We start from the raw sequence: 16422 nt of genomic DNA, 5'->3' as shown, positions 1-16422 counted from the left end.
GAATTAAATGTAAGATAGTGATAAAAGGTAAGTAAAAATATGCATGTATAGTATAATTTGATTTTCATCTTTTATTGTATTTGAGACAAGTGCAATTCTGATTTTTCTGTAGTAAACACAGTAGGAGCTATACCTCCACTCTCCCCAAGCGCCTACATGGCGTATAGTGGGACAGCTTTACTTTTTACTACACATTAAAACATCTTGTTGATGTCCTCAATTATCTGTTTGTTTCCACTTTTGTCTTTACTATCACATAGCCACACAAAACTTTTTTTGTAACTTTAAAAAAATCATTTAATAGCTAATTAATAATATGTATATAGTTATATACAACACTTTCTTCTTAATATTTCTTACATTTAAAAAAAATACCCATGATCTCTTAGGGGACTGCAACAAGTTACAGAGAGGTTCATTCAACCATCCCCTTTATGTGCGTGTAATGTCCAATGACAGAAATGGAATGAACTTAAGTATCTACAACAGTTCATACTATTATCAATGACTAGGTGTGAAAAAAGCATGAGTATTGAACATTTTATGACTACTGTGATATCAACAAAATGTGATGGCAAGATACAAGAATATTATTTAGGTGCTCTAACATTGGCACAACATTTTGGGCAGTTACCATATCCAATATACATCATCTGGTGCAAATGACAAATGGGAACATTACGATACAAAAATATACTTTTAGGGAAATTTAAATAAAATTCCGTTTCAGATTGCACTCAACATCAATTAGACCAGTGGTGAGAAACCTTTGGTCTGCCACATAAATTTAAGAACAGAAGACTAAAATATTAATGTTTATAAAATTGGCACAACCTAGAGACCGTTAATATGTACGTACGGATTTGTATGTTCAATGAATTTATATTTAAGTGCTCAGAATGTGGTGAAATAATTTCCTTTTCAGCAGCCTGAAAAACCATCTTTGCGTAAAGTGAATTCCAGACTGATAAATATTTGCTCAATCTGAAATTATGTCAAAATTAAAAACACAAGAAAACTTGTGTTTCACTTGAATGGTACAAACACAGCAACATTCACTGAACTACGTGCTAAGAAATAGCCAAAAGCAACTCATTATTGAGATTGTCTCTTGTGTAACCAAGGTTAGAGCACCAAATTAAGGTAAATGAAAGAAAATATGTACAGGCTGTCCACATGTAACAGCGATACTGATTTCAAGAAAACCAAATTTACAGGATCAGACTAGTCAAAATGAGATTAGAGGACAAAAGCTGAAGAACTTTCTTATATTTTTTACAGATATCACCAATAAAAAAGATGCCTGTATGACATACCGGTGTACTGCCAAAAAGAAAGTTCTGCTTACTACAAAAGCACAAGTAACTCATTTCATTAAATTAACTTAACATAAAACGTATCCGAACTCCGACTTGTCAGAAAAATATAAAAGTGCTCAAACATGAGGTAAGGTATTTGTTTTAGATCGCTAGCACAACTACAGACCTCTGTTGGTAAATAATGGAACTACTAAAATATTCTGTGAATAAAAGATGCACAAGTAACTGATCATTTTTGTAATACTACACCACTTCTAACATCTGAAACTCAGATGCTCTCCATGACCTCTCTTTACTGCAGCTTCGAGTCTAACGTAACTTATTGATCAAATGTTTCCAGAATTGCTGTTACAAGGCACAGGCCTATGTATACATTAAGTACAGATAATTCTATTTGTAAGCAACAAAGGTGTGATGGAGCTGCAGTTAAAAAGTGGCAGGGAACAGGTGGACATGAAACTTAGATGAGAAAATGTTGAGAAGATAGTAACATCATGCAGTGCTTCCAAAGAGCAGTTGTCCAACTCATATCAACCCACTGACACTTAGAAAACTTTTAACAACTCTTAAAGGTCAGGGCTAAGAATGATTTAAAAGAAAACAAAAGAAATTTCCTGTCTACTGGCACCTACTTTAAAAGTACAGAAGTTACGAGTTGCAGACGGTATGATTTGATGAAACTATCGATGCAAATAATGATGGCAATAAAAACTAATAATGGCAGAAAAGTTGTAAATATATACATTTAAAGGTGAACTTATAATTTCTGGACTTGCAGCATTTGATGCAGGAAAATCATAACCATACATTGCATTGATCTAACATTCCTCATATAACACAACAATAATAATGGCAATTTATATGCAAACACAGGACACTTCTCTCCAATTTGGGTACAATGACAAATGAATAAAACACATTTTGTATTGCAGATACAAAAAAAAATTAAAAAAATTGTCAATTCAATTTTGCAACCCCATACTCATAAATTTTTATCAAAATGAGTTCACAGTATCAAAGATACGTATATGAAATATGACACAGACCTCATCAATATCTGAAACTTTAAACATGTAAGAAAAGCTTTTGATAAGTGAGTATTTAAGAAAATTAAAGGAAAACTACACTGTGTGATTAGCTTTGTAACAGGAAACTTCTGTTAGCAATAAATGAACACTAGAGCAAACATACGCAAAATTGCAGAAAACATCTTAAAAATACTTATGCTCCTACCTTCATAATCTTGTTTTCTTTAAACCAATGTGTTCATGCCCTGAATAATTTTAACCTAAAAAATAAAATAAAAAGTGCAAGACCAATAATCATTGGTAGCCCTGATGTGTTGCTGATAAACCAAGAACAGCAAGTGCAGAATTGAAGATGCTCTTTGTAGCAAACAGAAGCAGTCTAAAATCTGTATGACAATATGGTGATAAACAACTTACAACTGCCAGCTAGTACTGGCACATAAGACTGCTGAAATGGCCACATGAAGGTAGAACATGATAATGGGTAATATCAGACAGGAGTGAGCAGTTAGTAACCCTGTCTTATCAATGTACAATCAATCACACCCATTATTTGATTAATGAATTTCATGAACCATCACCAAAGAACTGAAGTTAATAGGGTTTACATTTTACTACAAACCAAATATTAACAGACAATTTTTAAAATCCCATGTCAAATCTGAATGGTTTCAAAATAGATGTCAAAAATGTACTTGTCATTTCATATTAATTTAAAGCATTATAATTTACTCCAGAATAATATTTTAATATATGTTCTAATGCTTGATCACACGTTAATATGATGAAACATACTTGTTTTTGTTTGATAGAAAACATTTCTTGAATCAGTAACCATGCTTTATATGCAATTCAAACTGTACTCATTATATAATTCAAGTTATTTCTCCAATTCACCATGACACTTCTAATGTTGGCCAGAAGGTATCCCTAAATTAAATCTGATACACTAGTTAGTAAGGTTATGCTTCATATCAAAATGTTAACAGTTAAAAAGGAACGGATTTTTTTTATGACAAATACATATAAATCTGTGTATAAAGAACTTACCACATTGAAGTCCCACTGGAACAAAGTTACGGATGGATATCAAATCACACACACTGAATATTCACAATGTAAATCATCAATATTGGTATAAAAATACTGTCTTAATGTTAAAACCCTTCTTTGTAAATCAAATATGGTGGCAAGTACTGATTCACTGAATCAATGAACAACTGGAACATGTGTTTACATACTCTCTGAAGTATGAACATTCTGTGATTACATTTAGAAATACAAACCAATGAACTCACAAACAAAATGGAATCCACTTACCAATTCCAAATTGAAACTGCTAATTGAACATGATGTGCAGTAACACATGCAAAATGTGTCTATATGAGGAGTAAATATGCTCACTGAACTAGCAACTACACTCTGACCATTAAAAAGCCCACAGCAGTTATAAATACCACCTGATCTAACATTCAGTAACCTTGCATTTTGCCCACATATGATATCTATTGGCTTCCTATGACTTTCTGAATAAAGAGCAATTATTTCCTAAACAGCACTAACTAATGTTTGTAATGGAAATGTGTTGTTTTTCCTCTGAGGAATGAAGTGAATTTGTAAATATTATTTAAATTTGCTTCATGCTTCAAAGAGTTGATCACTATGAATGTAATATATTACTATTAATGAAGTACTGGTAGTTTTGCTAATGGCATCAAGATTTCCTCATTGTACTATAATGAATGATACCAATCACAGTACAGTTCAGTATGAAGTCTGCTAATATTGCACAACTAAGTTCTACTGAATTAACAGAAGTTAAAAAATATAAAAAGAAGATAATCACCAATATTTTATCATACAGCACTAATGAAGAACATGGCATTTCAGACGTGTTCTGGCCCAAAGTTGGGGCAAGGAAATGTTAAGTACAATCACCTTACTGTGATGCTGTTCACAACCTCACAATGCAAACATTCTCTGTATCACCACATTATGATTTTGTAGAAGCACACACATAAAACGCTGACTAAACAGAATATGAAATGACAACTGCTATCCTGTCTGACATTACTCCTACAGGGAAATATTCCCTACTTTGAACAATTCATTTCACATGTTAAAAACTGCACACTATAAATAAATAAAAAAAGAGATGCAGTAATACCTCTAATAATGCCATTTCTGGACATAAACAATAACTTACACAGTAAAATATTGCTGAGAAAGTAACAATATTCATATCCAATCAATAATAAATATTATTCGCAAAGAAATGTTAACAGTCAACTCATGATCATCAGCAAAAGGATCTGCCTGGAAGGGTTACAAGTATCCAAGTTTCTATCCTGAAATGGGAGAGTTAACATCACATCTGCATTCTTCATATCACATAGAACAAGACTAAACATTTTTAATTATGGCATCAAGAAAAAACCTCGACTAGGTTAATACATATAAAACAAGAAAGATGTTGCAGATACAATTTAAAGAAAGATGGACGATGTGTACATCAGGTTTGTGAGCTTCCATGCTCTTGTAAGTTCTCCTTCTTTCTCATATCCTTTACGTTAATCATGGCAGTGTTTAGCACACAGTGTGCTGTGTTTACAAACCATTCATTATTCTTACCCATTTCAGTATACTTTCATTCAGAAGTTTTGCTGTCTCCCTCATCATGTAGTTCTGAATTTATAATCAACCTATGCCATTTCAAGACCTTTCAATCATGGTTGGACCTTTATAGTTCACACTACTTTCTGTGTAATGTATCTCAAAGTGTTTGTTCTTAAATTTAGACAGCTGTGGGATTAACACATTCAATATGGAAAACACAAATTTACATTGCTTTTAATAAGGATGGATAATAAAGATATCTGTTAACACAGATATCTGTGTTCTATAAAACGTATTCCATTTATTATTAAAATTTCACTGGCACTGAATATCATCTTTGGCAATATGCAAAGGCAGTCCTTTTTTTAAAGAATATGGCACAACCACACATGTGGAAGACAATCATGAGATGACTGCAGACAAGTTTTCTTTCCTCTTTGAGGTCATTTAACCTTTACAGAAAGGTAAGAAAATGAAAACAACTGATGGTGGCCACACCCGCAATCACAGAACATGTATCTATAGCAACCTAACCTAAGATATGCTCTATTGCCATCGAATTAATGTTTATTTTGCATTTGTTTGTTGGAGTCACATGTAAGTACACACGTGTACTTCAAACTCTGCCAGAATGAGAGTATTTTGTATTATAACACTGTCTGTATATTAACGAACTACGTATTATTTATGGTGTTGTACCCTTCTCATCCTACACAAGGAACTTCCTCACCAATAAACCAAATCTTAAATTTTCTGTGTATTTCCTCACTTTACTCAAACACTGTTAGTAACAATGTTATTTGTGGCATTATTTCTCAAAGGACAAATGCATTACATCATATCTTCTGGCACGACAAAGTAATACGCATGAAGAAAAATATTCCCATACTCAGCATAAGAATGGAAGTATCTGCAAGTTACATTTTAACATACTGACCTTAAGTTAGTAAAAATATTTTACCTCGATGTGTTGTTTTATTAATTCTATATTCCCAGTTCAACATGACCCCCATTTTTGGTTATATCATTTGTCAGTTCTTTATAGTTAATTTCTCATAAACAATATAGATTTTTATTTCAATATCATTAATAAATAGCAGTGAGAGAAAACATCAAAGAATGAATGTTTGTATCAGTGGCTGAGACCCCACCCTGTGCTTTCCACTGATAGATACTTATTTTCAGAGGAATTAAAGCTGTCAAAAGCAATGCAGTACTACGCCAGATGGTTACAATGAAACTTGCAATATAAAACAACTGGACATGTCTTCTGATAAGAAAACATTTAAATTGTCTTCAAAAAACTTAATTTTGGACTGACTACTTTTACTCAGAAAATATAAGGAAAATGTAAATGGCCTTATTCAGTAATTATACATGATAAGCAGGAAAATATGTAGTAATGCATTATTTCCAAGCAGGATGCAAATTTAATATCAGGGGCATAAGTTCATTATTACCGGCATAAAATATACCTCAAATAATTTGATAGCAGTATCCTTTGATCAATAAGCTGTACATTTTCACTTTTGTTTTGGACTCATAACTGATGATCACAAAATCACACTGGTCACTCATTCCAATGACAATTTTTGTTTCATGGGTCTATACAATGACAGTGATGAATTGCCAACATGACATCTTAGTTGGATTTCTCACTCCCAATTAATTGGTGACGATGTGAAGGGAGGGAGGAGACTTTTAAAGGAATGTGTTAATAATTCCTGTTTCCTTTGAAATGGCCTTTGTTGTCAAACCTGTTGTAACTGGAGGATTCACACTGTACACAATCAAAACTGGCACAACAGGAAAGCAGCTGGACATCTGCAGTGACCTGCCCGCCTTGTGGACGGGTCTCGTCGAGAGCACATACTCAGACTAGGATGTGGCCGTCTCTTTGCGGGCTGAGAATGACACTATTGATCGGATACCCTTCACTGAAGTCTGCAAGGAAAAGTGGAATCTTTAAATTGGTCAAGGATTTCCAGAACTTATCTTTTCACCTGACGGGAAATCTCACATAACTTTCAGCCGTGGCAGAACATAACAAAATAGATTCAAATGTTATAGCCAAGCATACCTCTATTAAAATGACATCAATTTTTGAAAAGTTATTATCCACAAAAATTTATTTTTTAACAGAGGCTAATAAATAATTACCTTTTTCTTTGATCCATTTAAAAATTCTTTATACATCTCTGATCTCAGGTACCTGGAGTAAGTATCACTCTTCATCAAGTGGTACACATGGGCCTGTGGGGAGAAAAAAACAGCATAAGAGACATTATGCTTATTGAAGATTTCTGTCTTCTGGGTTGTTAAGCTGTGTAGTCTAGTCGATGTTAACCAACGTTTCAGAAGTCATAGTGCCTCCGTCATCAGTATGACCTCTGAAACGTTGGTTAACATCGACCAGTCTACACAGCGCAACAACCCAGAAGACGGAAATCTTCATACTCACCGCTGTGAAAACCTCAAATCTTACATTATGCTTATTACTTAGAATGGTAAAGTTTAATTTTATAGTCAGACACAAATGTCTATTGCATCTTCTCAGATTATAGCATGACTGACTTTGAAGAATAAGATCTTCATTTGGAACCCTATAACCACGTGACTATCATGTTATCACTAACCGCTGCCACATCAAAACTCCACCGATCAGGATTTTCCACATTCCTCTTCGTTATTTCATATGACTGCGAGTCCACATTGATGGGACAGCTAGCATCAGGTGCTAGAAACTCGGTCCAGATCTCGTCCACTTTATCTTGTACATCCTTCTGAGGCAGTGCCTTCAGCTGCTGCACAGCTTCCCAGAACCTGTAACAGTTTGCTTCAGATGTAATCTCTGGTAACGACACAACAGAAACTTTTCTAGTGTTAATCACTTAACTATCAGATCTGCACATACTGAAGTGATCAAAACTCGCCTGCAGCCAGTACTGATTCACTATCTCTCTGCTAACAGAACCTAAACCGTTGACAACAGAGCATCATCACCAGACATAATCCTGAGCCATTTCCTACATCCCATCTCTGCAGTCTACTCCATACTACTCACTTGAGGTTCTCACCGCTGAACTCCTTGTCAAGGAACTTGACAAAGTGTTCTCGTCCAACAGGATCCTGCAACAGTTCCTGCAGACTGAAAGCCCAGCGCTTTACCCTTCGTGCCGGGATGTCCTTCCTGTAAGGCCACACCAAACTATAGCCAGCAGCATCGGACATTAATGTCAGACTCGACAGCAAACAAAAGGTACTATACCAACTACACTAAGTGAGGTGGGTTGATGATCACGAATGGTAAGAAGATAAGATTTCGAAGGAGGTGGTATTGGCCTATTTGAACATAATGCCCTGACACTCTTTTGAAAGACTGAAGAAAACCACAACTTGACAAAAGTTCAAACCAGGTATCTCATGAATACAAGTTCAGAGCACCGTCTGCTCCGCAAGTGGCAATATGTCTGACTTGAACTGTTTCTGTCTCCCTCACTCAAGGTTCTTAAATATCAGCAGAAAGAGGAAAAGAAAATCCTCTGATGCTTAAGCAATTCATGAATAATCAGTTCCTAATAATAATTATATAAGTGGGTAGCAAATTACTTAAACACCCAAGTAACTTCCTTAACGAATAACAAATTTCCTAACAAAATGACTATGTAAGTGACTACTTTCTTACTTGAATAACTAAATGATATACTCTTCACCAAATATCATTAGAATGATCAAATCAAGGACTACGGCATAAGCAGGGCAGGAGGTATGAGAAATATGAAAAAGTTTGGCTGGGAAGCCTGAAGAGAAGAAACCATTTGGAATACCTAGTCATAGATGAGAGGACAATATTAAAATGGATCTTACAAACTTACGCTATCTTCTCCTGCTCCCAGAACTCAAGATTGTCTGTTATCCAAGGGTTAGGGAGCTCTGGTGAAGTGAAGAAGGGATCATACTCCGCGTATTGTTCAAAGTAGCCGATACACCTGCCAAACACACACATCAGAACGCTCTCTTTACAAACAAAATGGATCAAGTGGGATATGAGGTTTCCATGGCAGCGAGTCTGACGATAGCCGTCTTCTGGGTTGTAGTGCCGCGTAGTCTGGCAGAAGTTTACCTGTTTCAAAGAGTTACTTGGTTTTATATGATGCAGAAAAAGTCAGAATAAACACAGTGGAAGGATAAGCTAAAATTAGAATGTTCCAAGAAACGGTCCGAGGAAGTTTCTTGGTATAAAGTAACTTCATTTAAAGCAGGAAATGGCTTTATCCTGGTTCAGTGTAAAATTAATTTTAATTAATAAGTTATCCGGGCATAGACTCTGCTGCATATATAGGTGAAAGATTAAACAATAAACTATTAATCTAGTATTCTATATTGGCTGTACGTCAGAGTTTCTCTAAAAAATTGTACAGAGCCAAAATACTACACAACTGTAGAATTAAATTAAATTTATACAACCTTACATACGTAGGTACAACACACGCTTCTTTTACAATCAAAAATCAGGAATGCGACTACAAAAACAGAGATTGAAGAAACTTTATATTTTGAAGATTTCTGTCTTCTGGGTTGTTGTGCTGTGTAGACTGGTCGATGTTAACCAACGTTTCAGAGGTCATACTGCCTCGCCCTGATGACGGAGGAAGTATGACCTCTGAAACGTTGGTAAACATCGACCATACTACACAGTGCATCATATCAGAAGACAGAAATCATACTCACCGCTGTGAAAACCTCAAATCAAACTTTATATTTTACCTGATGAGAACCTAGGGATAAAAAAGAATTCTACAGCAATTTGACACTACTGATTCTATACAATTTTCTGCAACTCTGTACTCACGCTTCAGCAACTTTGGAGATCTTAATGTTGCGTCGGTCCAATCGCTGTTTCAACATGGCTATGTGGCGTTTTATGGCCTCTGTTGGACTAGCCAACTCAGTTTCTGATGCCGATGGAGATATGCGACCCCCTGCCACACCCAGCTGTAAGTGTCGACTGCTCTTGAATGGCTTATTTACCCGGCAAGCCTTCTTAATATCAACCTCCGTTGTGTTCACACAGCCAGGCTGAAATATGGTACATCACGAACAATATTCACAAGCAAACAATTTAAAATTCATACTGAATATGCATTCACTTCAACTTCTCAATGTTCATCTACTCATTTAAAAAAAGAACCTTCCTCGAAGAACCGATACAGTCTGAAACACCCTCTCTATAGCGCAAGATAAATGGACTCGGAACTCATTTAAGACATGAAACTGACCATCGGGCGATGGACGTCCCAGAAGGCCCGTTCCTGGCTGTCCAACACCTTGCGCTCTAACTTGTCCCGCTTCTTGTCCACCTTACTTTGAGCCTCTGCCTGCATAAAGATGAACTCCCATTTGCGTGAGAACATCTTCTGGAGCCGAGCAAGGTTCTCTGCCTCGTAGTCCGCTAGTTCCAACCGTGTCTTGTTCTGCATGGTTCGCTTGCAGAGGTACACAGCTGTGAAAATGTCGATACAGACATATCTGTGGGGTTTAGACGGGAAAATATTTATATCCTCGGGTTATTTACTTCAATCCACTTACCATAATCTGTGTTTTCTGGCTCCCAGCAATTAGATGGCCAGAAGTATGGCGTCTGTTGAATGAAACACAAGTGTCAATTTTCAACAACATAAAGTATATTGTTTCATGTAAGAAATATATAAATAATATATAAATAATAAGACATTTAAAAAGTTTTGTAGGATTTGAGGTTCTCACGGTAGTGAGTACAAAGATAGCTGTCTTCTTGTATGCAGCAGCACGTAGTCTGGTGGACATTTACCAGCATTTGAGGGGTCGTTGCTGCCTCCGTCATATTACCACCAAGATCTGCGCCGGCGGCGGCTCCAGGCAGTATGACCTCAGAAACGTTGGTAAACATCGACCATACAGTTCCATGATAAAACCGCACACGAAAATTGCGCACAGAAAGAAGCTCACTGTCATAAATGCTCACACGAAAATTACTCACATGGACAAATGCTCACACTGACAATACTATAAGTAATCAGAAGCGTTAATTGGTTACCGTAGTAAACTGACGTTTCGGGAACAAACACTGAAGATGGGGACAGAGTTTGTTCCCCAAACTTCGGTTTACTACGGTAACCAGTTAACGCGGCTGATCGCCCAAGGAAATTTTATTGAATATGTTCCCGAAACGTCAGTTTACTACGGTAACCAGTTAACGCTTCTGATTACTTATAGTATTGTGAATATGGGCATTCGTCCATGTGAGAATTTTTCCGTGTGGGTAATTTTCGTGTGAGATTTTGTCTGGTCACCCAACCAGTCTACACTGCGCAACAACCCAGAAGACGGAAATCTTCATACTAAAGCCTACTTTCCATATTCATTCAAAGAGTTAGTAACTGGGCAAATTTGAGGGTGGAGAAAATTTGAAGATGCTACAGAACTAAGCGCTTGGCAGAGATCTTTCACTTCAGCTCAACATACGGACACGTCTTCTACACAGTAGGTACTGAGGACCCCTTCTCCAGGAGAGCAGAGAAGAGCAACCATGGTGTTTAGTGCCAAGATTAAGAATCTATGGAGCTAAACCTCTACTCCCCATACGTCTTCACGACATCATGCTTAATTAAGCACCAGGAGAAATGTTTACGTCACCTTCACAAAGAACACAGCAGGCAGACATGTTAACTGACCTGAAAGCGGTAGAATGTGTTGTCATGTTTTACTGTTAACATGTGATCATCGATGGGAAAGAAATAACCATGTGCTGCCATCAGGTGGCCCAGGTGCAAAGCTTCAGCTGTCAGGAACAGAAAAAAAAAAGAGACCATGAAAACCTTTGCATTAACTTCTTATTCTTCTATGGCTCTCCGGTCCGTATTCGGTCCATGGCCTCCTCAATTCTCCTCTTCGATTCGATCCTCTGTTAGGCCCGTCTGTCCGAGGGGCCATAGAAGAAAAAGATATTGGCTGCAGAATAATTACAGCCCTAGGGTACAGGAAATAACCAACTTCAGATCCTAGCTGCATCACGTCTACTATCCCCGATATTGCACTGCGAACTTACCTTGATCTTCAACATCTAAATTCTTCATCATCCACATGATGAGATCAGAACCTAAAAGCAAAAATGTGAGAATCTGACATGATTACAGTAACCAGATTTCAACATGTTTTCTATACTTAAAAAAAAATTATAAGCCAGGATAAAAATTAGAAAGCATTACTGGACAACAAGGATTTTAAACCCCAAACGACGTCTTAACATAGTCCATTGGATCTGTATCGTCAAACTGAAACCTAAAGCCAAATGAGGGGGTTATGTTCCTGAAAAACATGGCAGTTGGCAAGAGTTTCTGGAATTTGGGAACAGGGAAAGCGTGACCACTTAAAACTCATCAAAGTTTAATGTATAATAACCTCTTTGCTGAAACAGGTAGCAGCTCCCCATTGGATATCACCCCTCTGCTCTGCATGCCTAATCACCACCCACTACCTGATCTTTGTTAAGAACTTCGTAATACCCCTTGCAGACATTCTCCCTGAAGATGGCAACTGCAGTATGTTGAAACACTGGAAAGCCTTAAAAAAATTGTTGTCGCTTATTCCTGAAAGTCAAAAGAAAAAAAAATTCAAGGATGTCCGCTACTCACCCGTAAAAACTGAGGGAATTTTTGACATGAAACTCTTGACAGTCTTGACTGGGACACCGGATGCTTCGTCCTGCATTTTCTCGACAATCTGTTCCATCTGCAGAAACATAAATCATTAAGGCATTTTCTAATTACTCACTCGTTTTATACTGTGGATGAGTACCTAATTGGATAACTATTACAATAAAAAATACTAGTTATATTGTTTTGTATTTAGTACGCTGCTTGTCTAGATGTAATTCTTTAATGTATGTATTTTATGCTTTTATACTTGAGTTTGTGACGTGTTCTATATCCACTACTGGATTTCTGGAACTTGTAAATAAAATAAATAAATAAAAGTGTGATGTCTACTCAGGATATAACCGACGTCAAAACATGTGAGTGAGAGAGTAAACTCTGATGTTACATCTGAAATCTGTCAGGTAGCGGGAATACAGTTTAGAAGAATTATGCTCAAGAAAATCACTAATTTGTACAATTATTAATTTTTTTAATTATGCTTGTTTCTCAGTACAGACAGAACCATTTAAGAGAGCAAGCCCATTATGTTCATCCCAGCCACTCACTTTTTTATATACAATCAGGTTTGGGGACTCCTCATTGTTTGAGGCTGCCGCCACCGGAGCCCCGGACCCCGCTGCTGGCCCCGCTTGGCCACCATTACTGGAGTCTGCCTTGCGCCGGGCGGCCGCCTTCTCGGAACTCATGGTGACCATATCACGAGGGCGTCACGAGCCGCATCGCTCTCCTGCAAACGGTGGTTAGTGATAAACTCCACGGATGAAAATGACTGTCATGCCTCCATCATCAGGGCACACATCACTTGTGACTCAAGAGATTTTCATGCAGATGTGAACTGAAGCACCTGCTTTGGAATAGGGACTGGTGGAGGACTGTTGTGAACATAGTAACAAACCTTCAGTTTCCATAAAAGGCAGGGGATTTCTCCACTATTCTCCATTGTTAAAACATTGCTCCATCATCTGGTCGACGACTCATCATGAGTCCTGATGATAGAGGCAACAAGTACATCTTAAATGTCGATAAACTTCTACCTGACTACACGACGCAACATCCCAGAAGTTTGTCGTCGATTTATGTTAAAGAATGCACTGGAAATGATGCACTCTCTATTGGAGTGCCTTTCCATGTCTGTATATGTATCTCTCTCTCTCTCGTCACTGTTCTACACGACTGGCTTTCTGGGGTAATTCAGTGAACAATAGTCACAGCCCTGATATATAATTCACCAGTGACGTAAGAACAAAGAGTCACGTCTCACCGTTTTGAGTAACGACGATCTGTACTCATTTCTTCTGCCTGCTGGCGAACAGTCCCGTTCAGACATAATCATATCGATTGAAATTCGTCTCGACATCTTTGTTCAGGAAGGTGGCCTTTCTTCCGGACCGAAGCCACGATTTCCCGTGCATTGTTGAAGGTCACAGGAAACTGAGATGCTTAATTCCGGGGACTTATGTTAAAAAAGTGACTAACGGCTCTCGAAATATCGCTTCTCACACAATCCAGGCACGTTTGTAATACAGGAGACATAATTAGTAATCAGATTGAGACAAAAAATATGATTTATGAATACCATTACTAAAATCTTCGTCAACGAAACAACGTCCTATTTTTGTTTGTAATTTATGACCCAGAACAAAGAAATACTCCATTTTTATTACAGAAAAGCAATCAAAGCAAAGGCAGGGTATGGGGGTTTATGACGGGAAATAAAATATATCGTTTGTATAATCTGAAATGTTCAGTTTACGAGCCAATAAACATTTTACCAGTGACGTCAAAAAATCAACATAATATATCGAGGTATTCCACGGCCATAGGAACAGATCAACGTCTTATTTCTTGCAGTCTTATGAAATTCAATGTTGGCCAAGTGCCAACGGTAAATATACACACTGCAGGAAGAAAATACACATTACTCTTTTCCCAAAATAAACACGACTAGCTCAGTTTTAGTTCCGTGCGAAGTGGCAGTTTTCATTTTGTCTCCGTAGAAGCCCAAGTTGGGATGAAAGTCCTGATTACCCTATTCCGACGCCTAGTTTTTATTTATATTTTAAATACCCTGCCAATTAAAACGAAACGTCTGCCTGTCTTTACGAGCAGTAAACCACGTGGGTGACTGGATATTATCAAAGAAAAAAATCCCGCTAGGGGCATGACACTGAGCACAGCAACATAGGGGCTAAGAACTTATAGAGGCTGGACTAGATTCTAGTCACTTGAGGTTATACATTGCCCGGACTAAAACAGCTGAACTGACACGAACTATTACGAGACTGACCGAAAGAAACCGAACAAATTGATCGATACTTCCGACCAAAGATGGTTACATGCGAAGATAAGCTACATCTTACTGTATTTATGACACACTACCGTTTGAACATGCGATTTGTCACTGATGTGTAACACTACAAACACTAATGGAAGACTATGAATTCGGGGTACACACATAACCACATTCATTAAATATATGAAAAAGTCAAGAGGCAACAAACTTTTTCCAGTCCATAATCACAACCAGCTTCACTGAACACAGGCCATCTCAGCATTCCAATCACGTCAAAAAATTAGCACTTCCTTCTTTACTCTCGAACATCTTTGCCTTAAATATACACCGTGTAATAGTGCAATAAAGAGCGTAGCGGGAAGACTCGTAGGCAGGAAGAAATTAGTATTACAGTTTCGGCTGGGAGACGTATGCCAAACTCATTCCAAACCCCAACAAATGGCTGTATTGTTCTCTACCACGGACTGGCTTATAACAATGAACGTTACAGCTACTATATTAAAGTCGTCACACAAATATCACAAACAGACATGTTTCAAAAACATAAATGAAATACGGTGTTAATAACGAAAATATGTGGAACAAAAGATACGAAAACTTCAGAGCTACCAGTAATTGTTAAATCATGCATAAGCACACAAACATTCCTCAGCGCAGGAGACGGAAATGCCAAACCTTGATCATGAATGTAATAAACACCGAAACCAATGACAAAATGCTTGTGTAAAGACTTGGTTTAGGTCCACCACCACTTATTCTCGTCGGTTAACATATTTTCACGTAACGCTTGACATTCGTGGTCACAAAGTATACATAACAAGCAAACTGAAACAACCACAACAAATGAACCACCTTCATAGACAGCCTACTTCACACTAAATCGCCAAACGATCAATCCTCTTCCCACACTAGAGGCATCTAGTGGTACAGACAGAGAACCAAGTTCATAAAGTAGCGCGAGAATCGAATAAGTCAAAATTATGAACATGTTAATGCAGGCTGCAGTAAAGAATCTGACATAAATATGCAATAACAAAGGTTCCAAAATATAAGTGTGTAACAATAAGTAAAACAGTGCTAGGGGAAAGCACGGAAGGAAATTGCTAAAACTGCAACTTATGACTTATGTAGACAAAAGACAAAATGGGAACATACTTCTGTATTTGGTGGGAATGGGGTGGGGAGATCCAAATATGACCTTATTTCCATCGATTCATCCTAAGACTGAAATGGATTTGAGGTTTGTCCGAAGACGGCTGCCTTCTGGGTTGTAGCACCGCGAGGTCCGGTAAAAGTCCATCAACGTTTCAGAGGTCTTGGTGCCTCCATCATCAGGGCCTTAATGATGGACTGCACAGTCCTACAACCCAGAAGACAGCCATCTTCCATACTGAGCTCTATGCATAGAAAACATAAAACTTATACATCTCTCATTTACAAAAGTACTCAAAACATTCTAACAACATTTT

General features: G+C 37.4%; 1 protein-coding gene across 5 annotated transcripts; it reads right to left on the bottom strand.

The window, feature by feature from the left end:
* Positions 1-46: 46 nt before the first annotated feature.
* RSG7 (Regulator of G-protein signaling 7) lies at positions 47-15847 on the bottom strand. 5 transcript variants are annotated; one of them, XM_022071241.2, is made up of 14 exons: positions 15629-15847; positions 13922-14152; positions 13206-13387; positions 12637-12733; positions 12051-12101; positions 11677-11783; positions 10553-10604; positions 10243-10466; positions 9816-10042; positions 8839-8952; positions 8028-8153; positions 7600-7786; positions 7124-7216; positions 47-6907 (listed from the first exon to the last, which is right to left on the bottom strand). In XM_022071241.2, the coding sequence occupies exons 3-14, from the start codon at positions 13353-13355 to the stop codon at positions 6842-6844; spliced, it is 1494 nt and encodes a 497-aa protein (XP_021926933.1). In that variant the 5' UTR covers positions 13356-13387; positions 13922-14152; positions 15629-15847; the 3' UTR covers positions 47-6841. The 5 variants fall into 5 exon arrangements, with proteins under 5 accessions (XP_021926933.1, XP_087204365.1, XP_021926931.1 ...); XM_087348239.1 differs by lacking the exon at positions 13922-14152 and having other exon boundaries at positions 15162-15847; XM_022071239.2 differs by lacking the exon at positions 13922-14152.
* Positions 15848-16422: the final 575 nt, after the last annotated feature.

Source organism: Zootermopsis nevadensis, unplaced genomic scaffold (genome assembly GCF_977971745.1).
Source record: "Zootermopsis nevadensis isolate Lab colony 2312 unplaced genomic scaffold, Znev_1.0 Znev_ptg000012l, whole genome shotgun sequence".
In the NCBI taxonomy this organism is placed as follows: Eukaryota; Metazoa; Arthropoda; class Insecta; order Blattodea; family Termopsidae; genus Zootermopsis; species Zootermopsis nevadensis.
Note: the sequence above shows the minus strand (reverse complement) of the source record. Positions and strands in the feature narration are given on the sequence as shown.

What these genes read in the sequence shown, in the direction of transcription:
- RSG7 (XM_087348239.1), bottom strand. Translation starts at nt 13,355, where the DNA reads ATGGTCACCATGAGTTCCGAGAAGGCGGCCGCCCGGCGCAAGGCAGAC. An exon ending in ATCTCCAAAGTTGCTGAAGC is followed by an intron (nt 8,953 to 9,815) that starts GTGAGTACAGAG and finishes TGTGTTTGGCAG; the next exon opens with GTGTATCGGCTACTTTGAAC. An exon ending in GGAGTTTTGATGTGGCAGCG is followed by an intron (nt 7,217 to 7,599) that starts GTTAGTGATAAC and finishes TTCTCCCCACAG; the next exon opens with GCCCATGTGTACCACTTGAT.